The sequence below is a fragment of the Phodopus roborovskii genome, unplaced genomic scaffold, assembly GCF_943737965.1.
Source record: "Phodopus roborovskii unplaced genomic scaffold, PHOROB, whole genome shotgun sequence".
NCBI classification, from domain to species: domain Eukaryota; kingdom Metazoa; phylum Chordata; class Mammalia; order Rodentia; family Cricetidae; genus Phodopus; species Phodopus roborovskii.
This window is the reverse complement of record NW_026125506.1, coordinates 9,795,119-9,819,930: the sequence shown is the minus strand read 5'-3', so window position 1 is coordinate 9,819,930 and position 24,812 is coordinate 9,795,119. Positions and strand designations below refer to the sequence as shown.

Sequence of the window (24,812 nt, the reverse complement as noted above, 5' to 3'; positions counted from 1 at the left end):
TGAGTGAGCCTCAGGGCTAACAGTGTTTCCAAACTTGATCTTGAAGTCTTTTAAGTTCCTCCTCTCCACACAGCATCTCACTTGCAGGACTTACTATTCACCGATTTCCTCATGGTTTCCCGAGCAAGAGGCTCTGGGAAGTCTGGGAGGTCAGCAGGATTCAAAGGAAGGTGTTTTCAAGATACAAAAACCTGCCTGGCAGCACTCTAGGTATAAATCACCTGGACCTGATGAGCTGACTCCATTGCAAGCCTTAACTGGAAGGTATCTTGTGTCTATGCTCAACAGAAATGGAATGCCCATCACGAGACCTAGCAGGCTCAGGTGATGGGAGATGTCATTCTGTATATGTTTCTTATACTGGTTAATGAATAAAGCACTGTTGGCCAATAGGAAAGGAAGATAGGAGGGACTAGGAGACAAGGAGGAAAGAGGAAGTAGTAAGGAGGAGTCAGGATGGAGAGCCTGGAGAGAACAGGTAAGAACAGGAGAGACCTCTGCTCTCGGTAAGACCACGTGGAAATACATAGAAATGGGTCAATAATTAAGACAGAGCTAGCCGATAAGAAACTAGTAACGGGCCAACAGAATTATATCAAATATAGAGTCTCGGTGTGTTAATTGGGGCTGGCGCAGCGGCGGGATAAGACCAGGCAGCAGGAGGAAAAACCCTACTCCTTACACTCAGGCTTCCTTTTAATTTGCCCTCTGCACTATCTTGTACGCTTCAGAGAACAGGATAAGGCAGGTTGGCAGTACGGTATAAAGACACTGCCTGTAGCCTGGACATGACACTGAAACTGGGCATGTATGTGGCTGCCCTCTTCACTCTCATACAAATCCTGGAATTTTAGGGACTCTGCCTGCACACCACTGTTTCTTGACATAAAAGCAGTGAGCATGAAGGTTTTGCAAAATGAATCATGCCTGGACCATTCAACTGCCAACTCTATGAATCTCTATGTCCTAAGAGTTAGCAAGGCTCCTACAAGCCAGAGAGATGTTAGATAAGTATTACTTGTAAGCCAGGTGTGTAGCTAATGCCTGCGAACACAGCTGAGAAGGAAGAATCATGATCTCCCTGACAGCCTTGGCTTACATAGGGGACCCCATCTCAAAAACAAAAGAAAATGGTAGTTGATTGATAAAGTGATAACATTAGCCCCTCCCCAAAAAAGTCCCCCCACCCAATGCAAAAGAAACTAGAAACTTCCTCCTTGCTGGCTAGCTTTCAGGGTGCTGGAAGATACCAGGTGGGCTGCTAGGAGAGAAAATCCATTAACAGCCTCACTAAGTTATGAAGACTGAGTACCACACCATGACCTGCCAGGCAATAATGGCATGGCTGATGGAGGGGGGAGGCAGTAAACAACCACTCAGGGAACTCACCTGGTACAGGAAACCTAGCCAAAAGCCTATGACTGGGAAGGTGATAGGTCCTACTAGGAAAGTCACTACAGTTGTTTTCTTACAGACAACTTGTACCCATCAAATCGTCTTCTAAATATTTATGTTCATGCTCATAGCTTAATGCTGCTGCCAGCTTTGGTCGGAGCAGTGTCATTTTTCAGTGAGTGTCAAGCAAGTACTCATAACTAGGTACAGTCCTGAGGGTTAGTAACTGTTGGATGCTCTGCCCTGAGCGGGGCATGAACATGATCCCTCTGAGGCTCAGGGAACATCTTGCGAAATGATGTCTTCTGGGTGACATGACTGTGTAGTCATAAAGTCACAGCAGCTATTGTTATTGGCTACCAGTATGAGACCTACACAAGACGTAGCCATCCACACTGTGCAATGGAGTGGGAAAGGGCTCAGGAGGTTTCACCCTTTCAGAGGCAGTTAGCGGTTGCTGAGGGAGGGAGGAACATTTTATCTTCAGTGATTTAGCCATTGATAAGATACCCATGCTCCTGTAAATAATCCCTCCCCCATGCTCTTGTAAGCAAACCTAATTAAAGAGGTGGAGAAGGAGGAATATTCATTTCATATTTGTGCCAAATAGAATTTGGAATCTCAAACACATTCAATTTTAATAAGTATTTGTGGTTGGAATGAATTTTGGTTCACAACTACAAAGTGAATTTAATGATCCAATGTTTAACAACGAAATACTCAAAACTAAAAGGTTGATTATTCCCAACATCCTGCCTAAAGATAGCACGGTCTAAGTGGGAATTTTCTCAAAATGGAACTTTTACATTGATAATAAATCTATTCAACTCTCAAAATTGCTTTTTTGCATATGCAGAAAAATCAATCAATCTAATCTAAAGCCTTTATAGAGAATCTTATTTCTGTATCAGCCAATGTCTCCAGAATGAAGCTCATGCCAGAGTTTTCAAAATTAGCTGTAGTCTTCAGGAACCAGGACCAACCTATGACAGTTTGCTCCAGGCAAAGAAGCTGACAGTGTAGGATGATGCTACCCTGCCTTTAAAAATAACTGGAGATTCAGTCAACTGAAGGTCAGTTTTGAAACCATAAAGAGAGATCCTCCTCCAAGACAGTTTCCCCACATATGCCTGGGTTACAAATGGCTGACTGCACCCGCCCCTCCCCAGAAAAAACTGTAAAGAGGAAAGACAAGTGAGTGACCCTAGACAGGCAGGGAATGACTCTAACAGGTCCCTGACAATACACTAAGAAAGAAACAAGGGCAGTGAACTTCCTCCTCAGCCTGGGCACTGCAGCAAGACCCTGTGGGATGGAAAAGGACAAACTCCCAAGTCTATTTCCCAGTGACAGCATGTCAAGAACATCAGCACAGAGGACAACATGCTACTACATCTTTACACACACCAAGACATCGTTCAGTTAAACCAGACCCCAGGGCAGGTGAGATGGGTCAGCAGGCAAGGGCACTCACTACCATCGTGATGACCTGAATTCTATCCCAGAACCTACACAGTGGAAGAAGAGAACTAAATCCTGCAAGTTGTCCTCTGATACCCACACTCACACTATGTCATATGCACACAACCCACATAAACAATAACTAAATGTAAAATATTAAAAATATATAAATGGGGGCCCAGAAAGACAATCTATGACTTAGTCTTGTGACCAGGTGAAAACTCAATCCTGTAATTTTCTGAGAGACTCCTTTATTGACAAACATTTGAAAGAAGATTAACATCTCTACAACATTCTGCTTCTCCTGATGGGAGAAACTCAGGCATAGCACCCTCTGATGTGGAAGGTGAGCCATCTGAGAGCCATCGCTGCAGCCAAGACGGCTGCCCCTAGCTGTCATTATAGCAGAGCAGAACACCAAAAGCTGAGTCTGGCAGTGGTGGCGCACACCTTTAATCCCAGCACTCAGGAAGCAGAGGCAGGCGGATCTCTATGAGTTCAAGACCAAACTGATCTATAGAGCGAGTGCCAGGACAGACCCCAAAGCTACACAGAGAAACCCTGTCTGGGGGGGAAAAAAACACCAAAAGCTGGACTCATCAGGTATGATCTAAACTGTGACATCTGTGACATTCAACACTAAAAACAGAAGCATATGCTGAGATACCCATGAACTACACCTGGTGCAACTGCAGAAGGCAGAGGGTCCCCAAGTGGCACATTGTGTCATCTTCCTTACCTGGCACATGCCAAAGCCACCAGGGCAGCGGCAGCATTCTCCTTCTGCTTGTGTGGTATGTGTCGGCCTGTGTCCGAGGTCTCCTCTAGCCAAGAGCACAGCAAGGTTTCTATCCCATTGAGACAGTCGGCAGGCTCCTTGGTCAAGCTCAGAGGCTGACAGTCACGCAGGCAGTTCAATAGCACCTCAGCAGTTATGTTACAGAGGGAGGGGTCTGTTCTACTCTGGGACTGAATAAGGGGGAAGACCAACAGGAGGCCCACCCGGGACGTGAAGGGCGCTTGCTCAGGTTGCTGCAGCAAGCCCTGGCGCTTGAGCAGGGCCAAGGTTTCTTCATCACCGGAGCCTTCCCTTTCATGCTGCTCCTCCAGGGCCAGCTGGCGCTGGGCGTTCCACAGTCCACGCAAGGCATTCAGGCGGTATTCCAGCAGGCGGGCATAGGCATTGCTCTGATTTCCGCAAACGGAGCGCAAACGTTCTGCTAACTCAGTCGGGTTCTTGGTCTCAAATGTTAAAATCTAAAGAAAAATACAAGAGAAAAGTGGGTATGTACTGTCTTCACCAAAGTCATTATGGAAGCAGACATGCCCAGGAGACTCTACAAAGAGTCCACAGTGCTGGGCATGGTGGCTCACACCTTTAATTCCAGCCCTCAGGAATTAAGTAAGATCCACAGCCTGGGCTGCAGAGTGTCACCCTTCTCAAAAAAGCAAAACAAGAGGCTAAGGAAACAGGTTAGTGAATAAAGTGCTTGCCTGTGTGTGGGAAGCAGTGCTTGGACCCCCACCACACATGTAAATGCTACGCAATCATGGCAGAGTACCTACAGTCTTAGAGCGCTTGGGATACAAATACAGAGGAACCCTGCAGTAAGCTGGCTAGCTAGACTAGCTAAATCAGGAAGTTCTGGATTCAACTAAGAGACCCTGCCTCAACAAGGAAGATACTTGATGTCAAACTCTATCCCCAAACACACACATCACAGACACACATAAAGAAAAACAAAAAATAATAATAAAAAGTAAAAAGTCAGCATCCATTCCAACCAAATGGAAAACATGACCTGTAGAGTTAGTTCTTCACTGACTGAAATATCCCTGCTCCAGGCTTTCCTGGAGCACAGAGGATGATGGCTGACCAGTACAGGGCATGCTTAACCTGTTTGGGTACAATCCTCAGCATCGTGTGTGTGTGTGCGTGTGTGTGTGTGTATGTGTGTGTGCGTGTATGTGTATGTGTGTGTGCGTGTATGTGTGTGTGTGTGTGTGTGTGCATGAGCATGCATGCATGCATAAACAGAGGTTAGACTTAATGAAAAATCCCCAAATAGTCAGCAGTGCTGGCCAATAATCCCAGCACTCAGAGGAGGCTGGGACAGAATGTCCAAGGCTAGTCCCAAGGAAAAAAGAGGGGGTAAGGAAGTACTCAAATCATAAAGCATGCTACAGAGATCCAGGATACAAAACTTCTTTGCTTTTCTCCAAGCCTCTCCTCCCATCTGACTCTCCAGGGCCAGGGCCAGCCTCTAGTGTGCTGCTGCAAGCTCTGCATCCTCAACTCCTTTGTTTGCACTTGAGAGTGCTGGCTCTTTCTTAGTTTAAATCTAGAAGACGCCTCCTGAGAACCATGCATTTTGGCAAGAAAATAATGGCGAATACTGGACACAAAGAACTGGATAAGTCTTTATCACAACAAGAGAAGTAATGGGTAGGCAACAATAAGAACAGAGTGTACCTCAGGACCAAACAACAGTGAACACCCACCATTTATTAGTGGGCACTCTAGACTCGACAAATAAAGATCCCATCTGTTTTGACAATCCACTTGGTAAGAGACGTTAGAGACTTAATACTTATAACAACTCAGGGTCATTTAACCCATAGTTTGTTTTTCTTTCTTTTTCCAAGACAGGGTTTCTCTGTGTAGTCCTGGTTGTCCTACTGGTTAGAGCCAACACCACCTGGCTCTAAGTTACCTTTCAAGTCAGTGCTAACAATGTAACTAGAGTACTTATAACAGAATTTTAGGTAAATATATAACATATTGTATAGTTTTATATTTATTGCTTATATTACATTATATTATCAGCTTATATTGCTATTAAATATTATTATTTACATAAAATATAATATAGTTCGGAGTAGACTATAGAGTCTTTCATGCTTATCAGTGTATTTTAGAAACACTGTTAGAGCGGAGCGTTGGTGGTGCACACGCCTTTAGTCCCAGCACTCAGGAGGCAGAGGCAGGCGGATCTCTGTGAGTTCCAGGCCAGCCTGGTCTAAAGAGCTAGCTAGTTCCAGGAGAGAAGTAAAAGTATACACAAGTGGGTTGTATATCCAGGAGTCACATTGGGTGGAAGAAATAACAAAAGCTGAGTTGTAATTAATCAAGTATTACACGCTCTATGCACTTTAATGGCCATTGTGCTCATAGACTCGGCAGCATCCACACCTCCCATTAGGTAAGGCATCTCCCCTGCAGCAGCTGTACACTTCAGATTCTCCAGTCTGAAGGTCATGAACAATGCCAAAGCCACTTCCTGCAGATGCCCTACCTTTGGGCTTTAGTACATCAGCTTCAGGACACTCTATTCTTGTACTTATGAATACTGAATGACTTGTCTCAGGTCCTTATATAAAATCACTGCTCTCAGTAACTGCTTCTGACCAAAATGCCATTAGAAAATTAATATTTTTCTCTTTAAAACAGGAGAAAGCTATTTAAAGAAAAGAGAAGCTCCCTGTCATCCTTAATCATAATGACCACTAAGTACCTTAGTGGTAAATGCTGAAGTAACCCCAATTAAGGAAGTGACTTCCAAAGTAACCCATAGCCTTAACGCAATTTTATTATTTTATATATGTATGGATTTTTTAAACTAACAGTCATTCTGGAAGGTCTAATAGAAGGGAGGAAAATATTCTTTGCATTCTAAGTCTGATTTTAACCAAGACTCAATAGTTAAAATAAGAAAAATTACATTTCCCAGGTGGGGTAACACACACTTGTGACCCCAGTACTGTAGTACAAAAAAAAGATCAGAGATTCAAGATGATTCTTGTTTACACAGTGAGATTATGCCAACCTAGGCTACATAAGACCTGTTAGTATTCAGGCATTTGCACTGGCCTGCCGTGGGGCTCTGACACTAAGAGCCCATTCACTATGTTCCCTTTTCCCCCAGCCCATGCCCCTCCCCTCTCTTCTGCTGCCCCTGTCTCTGCAGGCCAGTCTCCCCCCTCCCCTTTCCTTTTCTTACAACCCCTTTCCCCTAATTTAAAAAAAAAAAAAAAAAAAAAAAAAAAAAAAAAAAAAACCTTCCACTTGAATTCCGTTGCATGGTTTTTCACTTTTTTTTTTTTTTTTAATTACAAAAAGACCCTTTTTCAAAAACAAACTGGGCTGGAGAGATGACTCAGCAGTAAAGTGTGCTTACTGCTCTTGGTAAAGACCCAGGTTTGGTATCTAGCATCCATATCAGATAACTCGGTAGTCCAACACTCCAGCCCCCAGGGAATCTAATTCTCTCTGAGCAACTTCATGAATGTACACACACACACGATATCTTTAATAACTGGAAGTCAAACAAATGGTGACAGCAATTGACATACAGCAAACTCTGGAGACACCTGACAAAATTGACTCCAATACTATAGGAACTGTTCCACTTTGCATCCACAGCATGGGGCTGACTATGCTCCTGCTCAGGGGCAACGGGTGGGAAGGAAAATAGGAAAGCCCGCCACACTGCTGGGTGCTGTGAACCATCAATGAACATCACTTGGAAAGAAATGACGGTCACACTGAGGCACAGTGATGCACCAGGAAGACAAGCCCCATCACTTTATTCACTGTGTCCCCACTGCAGCACGTTAACCACGTCAGTCATCAAGTGAACTGATCCACATCAGCCGGTGGTGGGCTTCAGCCTCATACAGTTTTTAAGTGAAGCAGAATATTGAACCTTCAAAAAAGGAATTCTTAATCCACTTTGCATATTTTTCTACCATTGTTCATGCTATGTAGATGGTAATCATGCCAAACTAGGCTGGTTTCAGAAATTCAAAGTAGACCAAAAAGACCTTTGAGCCAAGTGAATGAATAGTAAATGGAAGAGTAGAATTCCATCTCCAGGAGTGAAGCCTAAATCAAGTGAGCATCACTTATCATCTAAATTCAGTTCTCAACCTACGTAACTTTACCCAGTCTTAGAACGTGTTCATTCAAACTCACTTTCAACGGCTCCTGTTTTCAAAAGGGTCTTCACATAACTGGTGTCTGTGATAGCAACTTCCACCTTCCTTCACTAATTAAGCCTTCACTTGGTGCCAAAACTGAAACGAACCTGATTTGCTATTTGATCCATTGTTTTTTTTTTTTTTTTTTTTTTTTTTTTTTTATTAAACTTCCTCTGGAACCTGATTTTCCCAGAGCTTCCTATGAATAACTGTGGCTAAGGACTAGTCACATTAAGGGGTCCCAGCCACACTAGACATCATGGCTCACACCTATAATCACAGCACTGGAGAGGCAGAGACACCTGGATCAAGAGGTCAAAGTCAGGTTTGGCTACAAAGTGAGTTCAATGACTACTAGAGACAACCTACTTCAAAATAATCCCCTTCCCCTCAAAAAAAAAAAAAAAACTAATATAATCTTCAAATGTAGAAACAAGGCTGGTAGTGACCCCATTTATACTTTGCAGTGGTTAATCTGCAGCTGGACCGTCTTGTTTAGTATTAAGCACAATGTTTTAAGAGTCCCTTAAAAGACTAGAGGGGATGACCCAACTAATATGGAAAACATGTCACAGGAGAAATGGCTAGAGAAGTTGGGGTGTATCCCAGCACTCTGGAGGTAGAGGCAGATGGATCTCTATGGGTTCAAGGTCAGCCTGGTCTACAGAGAAGCTGGGATGAATGGCCTGCAAAAGAAGTGGGACGAAAGGGCTGCCTTCACGGAATGGAAGAGGAAGACAGTCTCTGCTGCCCCTGAGTCAAGAACAAGGTGCACTGCACAATAAAAATTTGGGCTAATAATTCACAGAATGCCTCGGAGTCCTTGTGTGGACCTGCTTTACAAAAGCCCCTTGTACAGAAAGATATGTTTCTCAGATCATCTTGGAAGGTCTAGCCAGGGACCCTGGAATCTGTATTTTAAAAGACTCCCTAGGTAATTCTACCTGGTCTTTTTTTTTAAAGAACACAACCTTTATTAAAGACTTACTATAATATAACTCATCATAAAATCCATCCCATTATCCCCCCACCATGACTTTTAGTATATACACATTTTAGAACATTTGGTCAGCCCCCTCAAGAAACAATGTATCTAATATATCCCCATTTTTCAAATGTTCCAGCCCTGGAAAAACCTATTTTAATCTCCTTTTCTAGAGAGTTGTTTGTTCCTGACAATTCATCTAAATGGAATCATATTGTGTATGGTGTTTTGTGGCTGGCCTGTCTCCCTTAGCATCTGTTTTCAAGGCTCATGCTGTTGCAATGCATCAGCTCTCATTCCTTTATCCTATACTGACCTATGTCTGTTTACTCTTTCATTAGGAGATGGCCATGTTAGCACGAATGAAGAATACTGCCATGAATATCCATATGCAGGTTATATAGAAATGCTTTAATTTACCATGTTATAACCCTAGGACTAGGTTTGGTCATGTCACCATGGGGGGGGGGGCACAAAACTGTCATCTAAAGTGGCTGCACCATGTCACAGTGCACTGCCATGTCTGAGGATTCCAACTTACCCCATACAGCTGCTAACACCCGTTATCTCCACCTCTTTACACCAGAGCCATACTATGGATGTGCAGTGGCATCTCCCTTGCTTTGATCTACATCTCTCTGGCCACTAATGATGTTGAACATCTTTCCACAGACATATTAGTCACTTCTATATTTCTTTGGGAAAAGACTACAGGGGTGGGAGTTTGGCTCAATAACAGAACACTTGGCTAGAGCAAGACCCTGTGTAAAGAATAGCCCATTTGAAGAAAGGTTATTTTTGCCAAAACAATAAGAATAATAACTGCATTGGACAGAAACATATCAAGTAAGTTTAAATCAGGCATGGTAACATGTCTCAGACCAGCTTAATCTACACAGTGAGCCATCACCCCAAAAAACCCAACACCAACAACAATGGTGAGTTTCACATAATTGTTTAGTGAAATATCCTACTGATAAAATACAAAAGCTGTTGCCAGGCAGTGATGGCATGCAACTTTAGACGGCATGCAAATTTAATCCCAACACTCATGAGGCAGAGGCAAGCAGATCTCTGTGAGTTCAAGGCTAGCCTGGTCTACAGCCAGGGCTACATGGAAAGACCCTGTCTGGAAAAAACAAAATCAAACAAACTAAAAACTGTGGCACTTAGGAGGCAGAAGGCAAGTGGGGATCCCTGAGAGTTCAAGGCCAATGTGTTCTACATAGCAAGTTCTAAGCCAGCCAGGGCTACTTTGAGACCCTGTGACAAAAATTTTTAAAGGAAAGAAAATGCACCATATTGATTTCTTGTAGCCACTGTAACAAGTCAACACAAATATGGTTTAAAATGGCAGCTATTCTTGTATAATTCTGGAAGTCAGAGTCCCAGTTCACTATCCTGGGGCTAAAATCTACAGCTCCACCAGAGGCTCTTCTGGCTTCTGTTAGCAGCCAGCACCATGGCTGTACTCCTTCAATCTCTGCCTCGCTTTTCTACCCCTCTTATAAGCGCCTGATTGTATCTAGAGCCTCCTGACACTGCAAAGACTCCTTTCCTTATAAAGAAGCAGTTACAGGTTCCAAGGGCCAGAATCTTTCCCACTGGTACTCAGGAACTCAGGGTACAACCTAGAGCCTCACACATTCCAGGTAAGCAATCTACCACCAAGCTGTATCCCCAAACCCTTTTTATACATTTGTTTAAGACAAGATCTCAGAGCCAGCCATGACGGGACATACATATAATTCTTGTACTTGGGGATGGAGACAGGAGAGGCAGTAGTTTAAGGCCAGCCTTGGCTATACAGCAAGTTCAAAACCAATGTGGGATACCTTAGATAATTTTCAATAATAATAACAATAACAACAACAACAACAACAATAATAATAATAATAGGAAAGACAGGGGCTGGGGAATGTCACCAAGTTGTCTAAACTGAACTTGAATCCACCCTATAATTTGTAATCCTCCTGCCTCTCCAAGTAGCTGGGACTACTTGGTCTGTGAGCCAGGGTTGGACCTTTTATCTTAAGGATTATTGTTCAGCATGCAATACCAAGTTAGCCTTCAGTCTACTCCTAAGTAATTTCCCAAAGAAATGCTACACATGGAGTCAGACAACATATACAAGGGCAGTCACAGGCCCACTGTTGATAACATCGGACACACTGTCCTAAATCAGGCATTGACACAGAGCAGCGAAAATAACAGAAGTACCCAACGCAGAAGGATCATAACACATGAAACCAAAAACAGCCTAAAAAGTCACATGGCAGACTACTTATACAAAGAAACCCTAGAAACACACAAAACCCAGCTCTCTGTTACTTAGGGGTTTGTGCATTACATAATGAAACAATAAAGAAAAGAAAAAGAATATTCAAGACTGTTTCTGAGGAAGATGGAGAGCTGGACTATAGAGAACATGGGGTTCTGAAGACACTGGTGAGGACCTACATCTTCGTTGTTTCTGAGATGGGGTCTTAGTTTGTGGCTCTGCCTGGCCTGGAACTTATTACTCTGTAGACCAAGCCAACATCAAAATCAGAGCTCAGCCTGCCTCTGCTCCCAAATGCTAGGATTGAAGGCATGTGCCACCACGCCTGGCTCTATTTCTTTAACAAAGAATGGGGACCACAGAAAGATAAGCAATTTTCTTCTTCAAAAGGAAATTCAAACACAAGTACACACATGATACCATGCACACATTAGTGTGTCTGTGTGTGCCATATACACACTCTTTGTGGTATATGATAACAATAAAAACACTGCAGTCTGTACTAGCTATTATCCCAGCCTGGAAAGCAGAATATGGTCACCGAGTTCACTGGTGAGAAGTCAATGGTTCCCCTAGAGATGCAGCTCTACCCCATACAATGAGAATATGCCAAGCATAAGATATGAAGAGCCCAAGAGCTGATGCACAAGCCAGGCTTGGGGTATTGCTATGCTCTCTCTGCCTGTAGAAGGGCCCACCTGCTGTCTGGGGAAAGAGTAGAGCCTACAGAAGAAAAGAGGGGTACAGGAAACTGAGGCTAAGGAGACAGCCATACTTGGTTAGCACAAGGACAGAGGGCTACCAGCGCCTAACAGATAAGAGACCGTCAACTGGGGAAACGCCCCACAATGTACAGGCCAGCCCTGCAATCAAGAATGATCTGACACAAATATCAAGAGTGCCAAGGCGGGAACTCTGGTCTGTAGTGACCACCTGAAACAGTGCATGCAGGAAGGTCAGCTGCTGCCATCCACATGAAGTATGATGAGACATTTTCCATAAGAGATACATACAGAACATCTCAGTGAGACTTTTCACTCATCAGATGCTCACACAGGAGACATACTAACCACACGCTGCATTTGCATATATGATGTAGAGATAACTGTTAGGTACCAGAAGGATTCAGACAGATCATAAGGTCCTTGAGGATGACATTCTAGATGCATTCACCTTTATATATCCAGCACTAAAAACTGCATGGAAGCTGGGCAGTGGTGGTACATGCCTTTAATCCCAACACTTGGGAGGCAGAGGCAGGTGGATCTCTGAGTTCTGAGGCCAGTCTGGTCTACAGATTTAATTCCAGGACAGCCAGAGCTACACAGAGACACCCTGGTTTGGGGAGGGGGGAACTGTATGAAACGGTTTTTCAATCCTAAAGCACAGCATCTGGTACAAGGCATTCACTCAACAGCACTTGCTAATATTACTGCAAAAGATTACTCAAAATCATCTCATATTCTGTCACTGTATCTTATAACTTAGCCCACTGTATACCCTAAATACATCTCTTAAGTACCAGAGAACCTGACATATGGTAGATGCCAATATTTGATAGATACGGAAGGAGCTAAGAACTAACAATGGTACCCAGCAGTACATATACCTCTTCCCCCTCGACTACAGAAAAATAACAGGAGCAATGAACACCACTAGACACCCTTCCAAATGCACACCAGCCCTGTACTTCTCTGAGACTCCTGGTCCTTGCCCCAGCTTCCTCAGTCAGGATTTAACTTGAACAAGGGACCTAGAATGAGCACATCCATGGCTGACTATGAGATCAGAGACATCCAGGATCTGTATACACTCTGTCTTCTAACTGCTTGGCTGTGTTAGGCAAGATTCAATAAAAATCTCAGGTGACCATGGCACCCCGCTAAGGACCTCTAAGAAACAGGAGGAACATTGCCTGTCTCATGCCATCTCAATCTCTACTCACAGCCCTACCTAATGACAACTGCCTGGAAACCTTGTCTAGCATTTCTGGTTATTTCTTCTAAATTGAAAGAAAGACTTTACTTTAGAATTCAACCATCTGTCACTTCAGTCTGCAAAGAACAAATGTTCAGAAAAACTAACCAACTAGCTAAAATTAAATGTACCTGTCCTAGCTGAGACTTAATGCTGTTGGGAGAGGGGAACCATGAGCAGAAGCTCAAGAAGCCAACAAGAGAACACAATATATATTCCTTAGGCCTTCTTCAACTCCCTTCTTTGCAAATCTAGGGGAAATCCAGAAACTTCTAGTGAAATTGACACATCAAACATTGCTCACACAAAGTAACAGTACTCCAGCCTAAAAGCAGGCAGGCATTCACCTTCAGAAACGGGAAATCACACACTGGCTCATGATCTGTAGCTTCAGTGTTAAATATCTGCTCAACTACTGGCCCTGCCCCATCTGTGGTCAGAGACAAAAAGGCAGTTCCTATGGTCCTATCTGGAAAGCATAATTTCATGTTTCTGAGGGTTTTATCAATTACAGGCCAGCAAGATGACTCAGTGGCCAAAGCACCTCATGAAGGCTGACAATCTGAGTTGGAGCCTCAAAACCCAGGGTAGAAGGACTGACCCTCAAAAGTAGTCCTTTGACCTTCACATGTGTGCACATACACAGTAAATAATCTAAGTTTTTAAAGTGTTGTAAATTAATGAGTAAAATACATACTGTCTCTTCTTTTAAAAAAAAAAAACAGTTGTTTATTTTTATTTTGTGTGTGTTTTTGTCTGCATATTTTTCTGTGTACCACATTCATGCAGTGCCCACAAAGGCCAGAAAAGGATATCAGACCCCCTGGAAGTGGACTTGTGACAGATGTGAGCCATCATGTGGGTGCAGGGAGCCAAACCTGCTCCTCTACAAGAGCAGCAAGTGCTCTAAACCACCTAGCTCTAAACCACTCCAGACCCAAAAATGTATGTATTTCTAACTTTATGTGTATGGGTGTTTTGTCTGCATTGATGTACGTGTAACATGTGCATGCCTGGTGCTTCTGGAGGACAGAAGAGGGCATCAGACTCCACACGGAACTAGAGGGACAGCTAGTTATTAGCTGTCACACAAATGATAGAAATCAAACCCAAGTCCTCTGCAAGAACAGCAAGTGCTCTTGACTGCTGTACCATATATGCGTGTGCACCACCCATATGGAGTGCCTGCAGATGCAAGAAAAGGGAACTGGATTCCCTGGAACTGGAGGTACATGGGTTATTAGAGTGTGGGTACTAGTAACCAAATATAGGTCCCCTGCAAGAGCAGGAGGCAACTCCGCTTAATTTCTGAACCATGCAGCCCCACATCTTTATATGTTCTGTGAATGTGTGTGTGCTCATGTGCAGGTGTGTGTGGGTGTCTGTATATCTTACCCTCTAAGTCACCACTGCAGGCAAAATACATCTTCTTGATGCTGCTTTTAACTTCACTTCTGAGTTACAAACTATTTGTAGTTACAAACTATTTTACAAACTATCAAGAAATGATACAGAATGAATACACCAAGTATTCAGCCAGGCACACTGGGCCACACTTTTAATCTGAGCACTTGGAAGGCAGGTAGATCTCTGTGAATTCAAGGCCAGCCTGAACTATACATAGCAAGTTCCAGGTAAGCCAAGGCTGTATAGTATAAGATCCTAACTTTAAAAAAAAAAAAGAAAGAAAAAGAAAAAAGAAAAAGAAAAAAAGAAAGAAAAGGAGAGCTGAAGAGCTAGTGGTGAAGAGCACTTGTTCTTGCAGAAGAACAGATTCTATTCCTAGCACCCCCTGTGACTCATAAACATCTGTAACTTCAGTTCCAGGGATCTGGTGCCCTCTTCTGACCTGTGTGAGCATCAAGCATGCATGTGATGCACAGACACAGATACAGACAAAACTCATACACATAAATAAACATGTTATAATAAAAAAGGAAAACAAGCCAGGCAGTGGTAACACATGCCTTTAATACCAGCACTTGGGAGGCAGAGACAGGCGGATCTCTGAGTTTGAGGCCAGCCTGGTCTACAGTGTGAGTTCCAGTATAGCCAGGGCTACATAGAAAAACCTTGTCTAAAAAAACAAAAACAAAGAAAAAGGAAACCAAAACTATGCTTTACTGTACATTGTGGAAAAGGTTCATGCCACGATGCTCAAGTGGAGGTCAGAGGACAACTTGCAGGAGTGGATTCTTTCCCTTTACCACACAGATCCTGAGGATGGAGCTCAGCTCATCAGGCTTGGCAGCAAATGCCTGTAAATGCACAACCATCTTGGGCACCATGTAAAACATTTGTAATGTGCTATAAAGAAAAGAATGCAAGCAACAGTTTTTCCTAAGTGGTCTTCAAAGCAAGGTGAAAAGTTCCCAGGAAAGCGGGACATGTTGGTACACAATTGTAATTCCAGTACTATGATGGCTGAAGTAGAGGAATGCCACAAGTTCGAGGTCAGCATGGGCTGTATAGAGAGTATCAGGACAGCCAGAATTACATAGCAAGACCCTGCCTCAAGAAAGAAAAAAAAAAATAGAAAAAAGAACTAGGAAAGAAAAGAGTGGGGAGATAGCTTGGCGCTTGGCTTGGTGGGCAAAGTGCTCACAATGCAAGCATGAAGAACTGAGTTCAGATTCTAGAATGCAGGTGAGGCTGGATGGGCATGTGAACTCAGCACTTACACAGTGAGATGGGAAGCTGACACAGAAGCATCCCCAGAAGCCTGTGGGTGGACTCACCTGGTATACACAGAGGCAAAGGGGAGATCCTGTCTCAAACAAGGTGGAAGGCAAGGACCAACACCTGAGATCACCCTCTGATCTCCACACAGGAGCCATGGCACATGCACAGGTACACACATGAACATGCACGCAAACACATGTACATATATACAAAGTATTTTTATGATTTATTTTTATTTTATGTGCATTGGTGTTTTGCCTGCATGTATGTCTGTGAGAGAGTGTCAGATCTTCTGGACCTGGAGTTACAGACCATGTGTGGTAGGAACTGAACCTCTGGAAGAGCAGCCAATACTCTTAACTGCTAAGCCATATCTCCAAGACCTACAAAGTATTTTTTAAAGAGGGAATTCACAGCAGGCTGGTAATGGGGGTAAGAGAACAATATTCACCAGTGACTAGAAGCCCAGAGCTATAGTAAGAAGTCACCACACCCCACGTCTGCAGGAGGTGGGTAATGGGGCTGCCATCCTACTTTACAGACAGGGGATCTGGTTTAGATCAAACTAATGCCTGGCCTCTGAGCTCAAAGCTCACATTCTGAACCACCCCACATATTTCCTACATGAGCTTCATATTCATATCCAGGAACCAGTTGGAAGGCTACATCCCTGATGGCTTCCACTAGAAACCCTGGAACACTGTCACATCATAGAATTCTCACCAGATACAATCTGAGACACCTCTACTGCCACCCAAATGTTATTTAGAATAAAACCTATTACTAAATATAAAATGGCCACTGTTAGCCAAGTGTAGTGGCATACATCTTTAATCCCAGCTCTCAGAAGGCAGAGACAGACAGATCTCAGATTTTCAGTACAGCCAGAACTACAAACAAATGTGTGTATGGGGGGGGGGTGTCTATAAGAACACTAATACAGAATTATAACTTTTCATATTGTTTCTTTTACCACAAATACATAATTGTATTATAGAAAATATATATTTCAGCCAGGCAATGGTGGTGCATGCCATTAATCCCAGCACTCTGGAGGCAGAGACAGGCAGATCTCTGTGAGTTCGAGGCCAACCTGGTCTACTGAGCAAGTTCCAGGACAGCCCCAAAAGCTACAGAGATACCCTGCCTTGAAAAGTGAAAGAGAGGGGGGAGAGGGAGGGAAGGAGGGAAGAAAAGAAAGAAGGAAACAGAAAAATTAAGAAATTATAAAGCCTAAGAAAGAAAAAAAAAGAAAAAAGAAAAGAAAGGGAAGGAAAAGAGAAGAAAAGAAAAATATTTCTCAGCTGGTCATAGCAGTATATGCCTGTGATCTCAACACTCAGGAGGCTGAGACAGGATCAAGAGATTCAGGACAACTAGGACTATATATAGGAAAGCCCTGCAGGACTCAAGGGGGAAAGAACAAAACAATAAAGAAAACTAAGAGATCTGGGTATGGTGGTACATACCCCAGTACTCAAGAGGCAGAGAGACAGATGGATCTTTGTGAGTTTGAGACCAGCCTGGTCTACATAGTGAGAGCTAGGATTGCCTAAACTACATAGAGAACCATGTCTCAAAATAAACAAAAACATACATAAATACATAAATAAATATTTTTTAAAATAAAACCATGAGTCTGGGATAGGGAGTAAGGTAAGTAAACTAGCTTGCATTCCCATTTCCTCCTGCTAGCCATCAGTGTTGGTTACAAGCTCCCTTACACTCCAAAGGAATGAGGAAGACATCACTCTGGTCCCCAAAGCAGTGATGCTAAGAGCAGAGCCAGCCCATGGCAGGTGGTGAGAACTGCTGACTGACAGCATAAGGACAGTATGCTGTCCCAAGCTGTGTTTGCTCTTGTGCCAACTGCTTGCCAGATGAACCTATAAACACATTCCATTTATATGAGTGAGGTGTGATAGGACAATACATAGAATGCTGTGTTTGAGCCCCACCCCCAGAAATAGCTCTCTTGTTAGTTTAACAGGTCATAGAGATGACAGACCATGAAACAAATGCTAAGATGTGGTGAATTTGTATAAAAGATGAACATTTTAAAAACCAAGCATTCTAACTGCAGGTGGAAAAAATTCTTTTTAAATTTTATATTTAGCAGACTAGAGAGATCACTCAGTGGTTAAGACCACTGGCTGCTCTGCCAGAGGATCTGGGTTCAATTCCCAGCACCTACATGGCAGCTCACAACTGTCTGTAACTTGAGTTTCAGTGAATCTGACTCCCTCTCCTAGCCTTCACAAATACTAGAAAAACACATACTGCATGGACATACATGTAAAAAAAAAAAAAAAAACTCATATACATAAAAGTAAATCCATTGGGCAGTGGTGGCACAAGTCTTTAATCCCAGCACTTGGGAGGCAGAGGCAGGAGGATCTCTGTGACTGTGAGGCCAGATTGGTCTACAGAGTGCATTATAGGACAGCCAGAGCTTTCCCACAGAGAAATCCTGTCTCAAAAAAAAAAAAAAAAAAAAAAGTAAATAAATCTTTTAAAATAATAAATTTTATATTGAGTCAACTCACTACCACATAGAAAACAATGATTTTAACAAACTTGATTAACTCAAGAGCTGTTCTGCAAAGGGATCCATATTAGGATGCCCTGCACTTCACTGGGGTGACCCAGCATTTCTATTTGGTGTTTTGTTGTTGTTTGGTTTTTCAAGACAGGGTTTCTCTGTATTGTTTTGGAGCCTGTCCTGGAAGTCACTCCTCCTGCCTCTGTCTCCTGAGTGCTGAGACTAAAGACATGCGCCACCAACACCCAGCTCAGCATCTCTATTTGTATAAGGAAGTATAGAGGCAGAATAAAGCACTGGCTACTCTGGTTAGTTGGTTTGGTTTTGGTTTTGGTTTGGTTTTTTTGTTTTTGCTTTTGAGACAGGGTTTCTTGCCACTAAAACACTACGCAGAGCAAAATCCTGTTTCTATCAAAAATGTGCACATAAGTTTATATAAACATGTCTATGGCAGCAGGCGGATCTCTGTGAGTTCAAGACCAGCCTATTCTACAAAGTGAGTTCCAAGACAGCCAGGACTATCACACAGAGAAACCCTGTCTCAAGACACAAAAACATGCATATATATATTTTTTTTCTGTGTGTGTGTGTGTATACATATATACATACACACACATACACACCTATATATATTTATATATATATATATATATATATGGGGAGAGAGAGAGAAGAAGCAGGATCAAAACTGCTAACAGTGGAGAGATTATGGCTGATTTTTAATCTCCATTTTCATGCATACAATAAGCACAGATTACCTCTTGCGTAGGCCCTGACTGTCTTGGAACTTTGTAGACCAGGCCAAATAAGGTATGCTAAGAAAATAAAAGTTCTGTTTCTTTAAAAATTACACAGAAATGCAGAAATACTTCAAAATAATGTTAAAGTCCTACTTATGATATCCAGTTGCTCTCTAGTAGTCTAACTAGCAAACAGAAGCCCTGTTTCTGAGAACGAAGGGGGGAGGGGCAACACAGCTTTGCTTTGCTTGTTGATGTATGAGTCTCGACTTATCCATGCTGAGAACAGATGGCAAAGAAAATGGCCCAGGGTGTCACTATGACGGTACAAATATGGTGGTCAGCAGGAAATACATTGTTCTTCATTTTCCTAGAAACAGTGCCTGATGCTTGTTTCGGAGTGAAACAGGTGAGCAGGTGTGGGAGGATTTTATTTCTGGCAAGAGCTGATGGCAAAGGAGAATACTGAATGTATTGCTTTCCACTTAATTCCAAAGATGCAATAAGGAAGGGTAGAAATACCTTGAATAATTTTATATTTCTAAAACTTATTATATTTTTGGAAAGGTTACTGGGATTAAGAATATAGTACTTTTTATTTTTGTATAAAATGTCTTCTTAAAATTCAAAGCCTAAGCCAGGCAGTGGTGGCACACACCTTTAATCCCAGCACTTGGAAAAGGCAGGCAGATCTCTGAAGTCAAGGCTAGCCTGGTCTACAGAGTGAGATGACTTGGGGAAGGGAGCGACAACATAACCTAAAATAAACATGATATCTTCACAGTATACCCAAACAATGTAGACAATAAGTATTTCTGCAGAAATAGTGGGTTATTAAAACAAACTTCAGGGTCAATGAGAGGGCTCAGCAGGTAAAAGCACTCACTACCAGCATAGGCCTGACATGAGTCTTATCCCCTGAACCTACAAGGCAGGAGGAGAGAACGGAGTCCTGAAAGTTGTCCTCTGACCTCGTGTACACATGCATACACACAAACAATAAGAGAAAACATTACTTCCCATAGTTTCTCCAGTGTGCTGAATTTTACAGCACAGCTGTCATGCTCACTTGTATCTACACAGTCTAACAGAGAGACACGAGGATTTGCTTCTAGGAGTTTCAAAGCATCTATTCTGATTTTCTTCCTCAAAGATGCCAGGAGCCCTCGTAGTGAAACAGGACCACCTTAATCTATTATGTCCTCATAAGTGTTACATGTTAGCGTTCTTACATAAATCCATTCTTGGAGACAGACACACTCCACCTTCACTGTGCACACCCAGGCTGCTCTGCCCATGATGCTGACCTGCAACCCTTTTGTCCTAGGTCACTAGGTCTCTTAGTAAGATGCTGGTCAGTTCTTCTGATTAACTGGTTAACATGACTAGCTTGGTAAATCAAACCAAATACTAAGTATGGGTCGGTAGGCATTTAGGGCCTAAGGAAGAGTGCTTTCATGGTAGAAATCCAGGAGAGTGGAAATGACAAGGAAGTCACCTCCATTAAAAATGTGGTGGCACACATCTTTAATACCAGCATTTCGGGGGCAAAGGCAGTCGGATCTCTGAGTTCGAGGCCAGCCTGGTCTACAGAGTGAATTCCAGGGCAGGCTCCAAAGCTTCACAGAGAAACTCTGTCTCAACAAAACAAAACGAAACAAAAAAACAAAAAATAAGTAAATAAAATAAAAATATGGGCTCGGTCATGGATACCTTGTTTCCTAGTCCATAGGAAGAATGATCACTGGCTTGTTTTCTTTGATACTGGTATGTAAACTATATTAACACAAGAATTTGTTTTTTATTTGACATGAGGCCTCATATAGGCCAGGCTAGTCTCCAGTTTGAACGTCTAATCTTCTGAGTGCTTAGATTACAGCACCGCCATGCCTCACTTTAGAACAGGAGTTCTACAAAGGGATAGTGCCCTTATACCTCATGGGGTAACAATAGCATCTTTTCATTTGTGTAAGTAACTCTCAAGGCAGAGTAAAGGGAAAGGTTAGTCTTGCAGGTAAGGGAATGAATCTGATAGTAAAGCTGAAGCAGGCACCTGTCTGTCTGTGTGCAAGCATCAGAGAGCCAGCTCTTGCTGCCCTTCCCAATCTGCCTTTTCAGTTTCAGAGAGAATTCAAATCTCCTGTTTCCAAAATAAGTGGAGTGTAAGCAAGAAGAAAGCTCCTGGTACAGGAAGAGGAGAGGGCTTCAGGGCTAGTTACCTAGCCAGAAGTGTGGCTGGACACTATCAGACTCTCCAAACATGCAGGGCGGAGTGAGTTTCCAGTCTGCTGCTTGCTGGGACACAGATAAGGAAAAGGGCACAGCTGGCTTCCTCCTGCTGTCTCCATAACATGACTCATAACATGAAGAGTTTTCTAGCTAAGCAATTTAAATAATCTTTTAATAGTGAAAAACCAAATGAGTGCTTTAGGAAAAAAGACTACTTAAGCAGATATGCCAAAACCCATCTCAGAAAACTCTAGATCTGTCTATAAACCATTATGAGTGGTAAGATAGATACAGCAGATTTCATACTTTAGTAAACAGAAAAGGGTGCCTTCAGGTGACTCAGTTGGTAGAGTGTTTGTCTAGTATTCACGGAGCCCTGGGTTTGATCCCCAGCACCACACAAAATGGGGTAATTGTGGTCCACACATGTACTCCCAGTTCTTGGGATGCAGAGGAAAATCCCAAGTTCAAGGCCATCCTCAGACAAATAATGAACTTAAGGCCAGCCTGAGCTACATATGAGCCTGTCTCAATCCATCAGTCAATTGGTAGAAAGGGCAAGGGGTGAAAATGAAAGGTGTTAGTAAGTGGTATATGTTTCTACCCATGCCACTGAACAACCTATGAAGTCCATAACAATACTGGGAATACTATGTGATGGACATAAGCTTCCATTTGCAAAGGATGCCAGCACACCTACTTACAATGACACGAGTAAACACTGCTTATGTGCACTTAGGAGGTAAAAGCCAACAAGTGCAAGAATGCGCATACAGCCTTATTACTCTCAGGAGCACCCAGAATCAGGTGACTCTTTCTAGGTACCTTTCTAGGCTGATGGACATTTCAACAAATCTATACCATTCCCTAAGCTGTACAATACATTAGTAACCCGTTTTCTGATGGTTTTATTTTTACCATCTCTCTCATTGAGCACAGGACACTACTGAAGACTAGCATATAAGCACTGGCTGCTTTACCAGACAGAGGACCAAGGTTTAATTCCCAGCACTCACCACCACCCAGGGTGACCTGACACCTGATACACATACATACATGCAGGCAAAAAACTCATACACATAACAGAAAAATAAACAAATCTTTAAAAGAAAAATAGTTGCTAATCTGTCTTTCACACTTTTCCATGATGTGCTCCCTCCAGTAATTTCAATGCCTGTAGAACAGACATACATTGGATTATTTTAAGAAAATCCTTTCACACACCTGCTCTTAATCTCTGTGCTGTCTCTCTAGCCCACTATATATTATATTTCTGCATATATATGTCTCTCTTCAACATAAGGGTAAATTCCTATTTTATTTATTATTGCTGTTGTGTGTGTTGTGTATATGTCTGTGGGGGCATACATGTGCCATTGCACACACGTGTCAGTCCGGACAGCCCTTCCACCTTTCCAGAGGTTCCAGGGATTAACCTCATGTCACCAGACTTGTACAACAAGTACCTTTCCCTCCTGAGTGAGCCCTCTGGGTAACAAGCATCTTTCCCACTGCACCACTGGGATGCGGTTGTGGGGGAGACGTGCACTGGTGACTTCTGCGTTAAATAAGGATGGACACGACTAAGAGACCGACCATGCTGCCATACCTACTTTACATCTGCAAATAGCCTAACAGATGTATGAACACATGGAAGAACTTTTAGCACTTAAACATTTTCTATCATCTAAGAATTTGTATGTGTTATCATCATCCCAGCAACACCATCATGTTCCCAAGAGGAAATTCTCAATAATTAAATATCTTGGATGACCTGATATGCCAACACAGAAAAATAAAAAGACAATGGAGAGAAAGGAAAATACTAGACTATATATAAAGGAGATGCCTTTACAAAAATTCTTGAAGTTTAGCCTGCAGGAATAAATTACTCTTTGTCCCATGTGTTTATAGTAAAAATAATCAGCAAGATTACTCCTGTTGAAGACAAGACCGAAGCAGTATGTACTTATTAAACTATCAATAAAACAATAAAATAACCCAACTTTTCCAAGTTTAAAATAAATTGGGGGATAGCTATTCATCCATGCTAAAGCAAGATTTTGGAATGTACTGTGCCAATTGAAGAATCAAGTGTTTGGAATACAATGGGTGTTTCCATATCAAGGCTTGCATCCCACATACGGTGTTATTAAATGCCATGTGCTAGTTGCTATTCTGGGTGAGGTGCTTCATTATTTCCTTCACTTATTTCATCTAGAACATCATTTACCCTTATATGAAAATATTTAATAAACAAGTAATGAAAGATTTTAGTTTTATTTTTGTTTTTGAGAAAAAGTCTCATGTAGCCCAGGCTAGCCTCAAAGTTACTGTGTAGCCAATAATAATTTTTGTTTTGTTTTTTGAGACAGGATTTCTCTGTGTAGCCCCAGCTGTCCTGGAACTTGACCAAGCTGGCCTCAAACTCAGAGATCCATCTGCCTCTGTCTCTGCTGGGATTAAGGGCGTGTGCCACCACCCCTGGTGCCAAGGATGATTTTTAATGTCTTTTTTTTTAAAGATTGTATTATTATATATACAGTGTTTTGCCTGCATGTGTACCTACAAGAGGGCATCAGATCTCATTGTAGATGGCTGTGAGCCACCATGTGGTTGCAGGGAATTGAACTCATGACCTATTGGAAGAGCAGCCAGTGCTCTTAACCTCTGAGCCATCTCACCAGCCTGATTTTTAATGCCTTATCCTCCTGCTTCCACTTCTGGAGTGCTCAAATTACAGGTATAACATATTCAACATATCCAATCGCATGTGATGCTGGGGCTAGAACCCAGGACCTCATACATGCTAGGCAAGCATTTTACCAAATGAACTAGCTCTGATAAGTGGCAATGTTGGACTAAAAGTCATCTAGATATGTTGTTGATATTTATACCTAGCTCCTTCCATGTCCACATACAACCCCTGAAGAGTTCTTTGTTCTAAAATTCCAAATTGTCACTAAGTACACAATCATCCTTTAATCCCTAGGAATGACAGTCTGTGCAGCTCATAGTGTGCACTCCAAAAATGACAGGCAGGGCTGGGAGAATAGCTCAGGGGTACATGGTCCACCTGAAATAAGCAAGGCCCTGGGAACTAGTAAGGGGAGAAAAACAAAACACCTAATTCAAATGATGCTCAAACAAAGCATACAACAAAACATTTGTGTCAGGCAGTGGTGACCTACACCTTTAATCCCAGCACTCAGGGAGGCAGAGGCAGGAGGATCTCTGTGAGTTTGAAGCCAGCCTGGTCTACAAAGTGAGTTCCAGGACAGCCAGGGCTACACAGAGAACCCCTCTTGGGGGAAGAGGGGGGGACATAACATTTGCTGTGCTGTGTGATGAAGCTGAAGCTGCCAGTGCTGCACCAACTTATCACTTAGCTCCAGAAGACGAAGAGGAGGCGTGGGCATCAAATAGAAGGACTTTGAGAGGCTGGGCACTGTAGTGCAGACCTGCAGTGCCAGCACAAGTGAACCCAAGGCAGAAGGATCACCACAAGTTTAAGGCTAGCCTGACCTACCTAGGGAATTC

General features: G+C 42.7%; 1 protein-coding gene across 1 annotated transcript in view; it reads right to left on the bottom strand.

Moving 5' to 3' along the window:
- Positions 1–24,812, bottom strand: part of Hectd4 (HECT domain E3 ubiquitin protein ligase 4) — a 149,196-nt gene that overhangs the window by 111,635 nt on the left and 12,749 nt on the right. Inside the window, exon 2 of the mRNA XM_051176572.1 lies at positions 3,596–4,113. Within this exon, the coding sequence (XP_051032529.1) occupies positions 3,596–4,113 (518 nt within the window). The remainder of the gene's footprint in view (positions 1–3,595; positions 4,114–24,812) is intronic.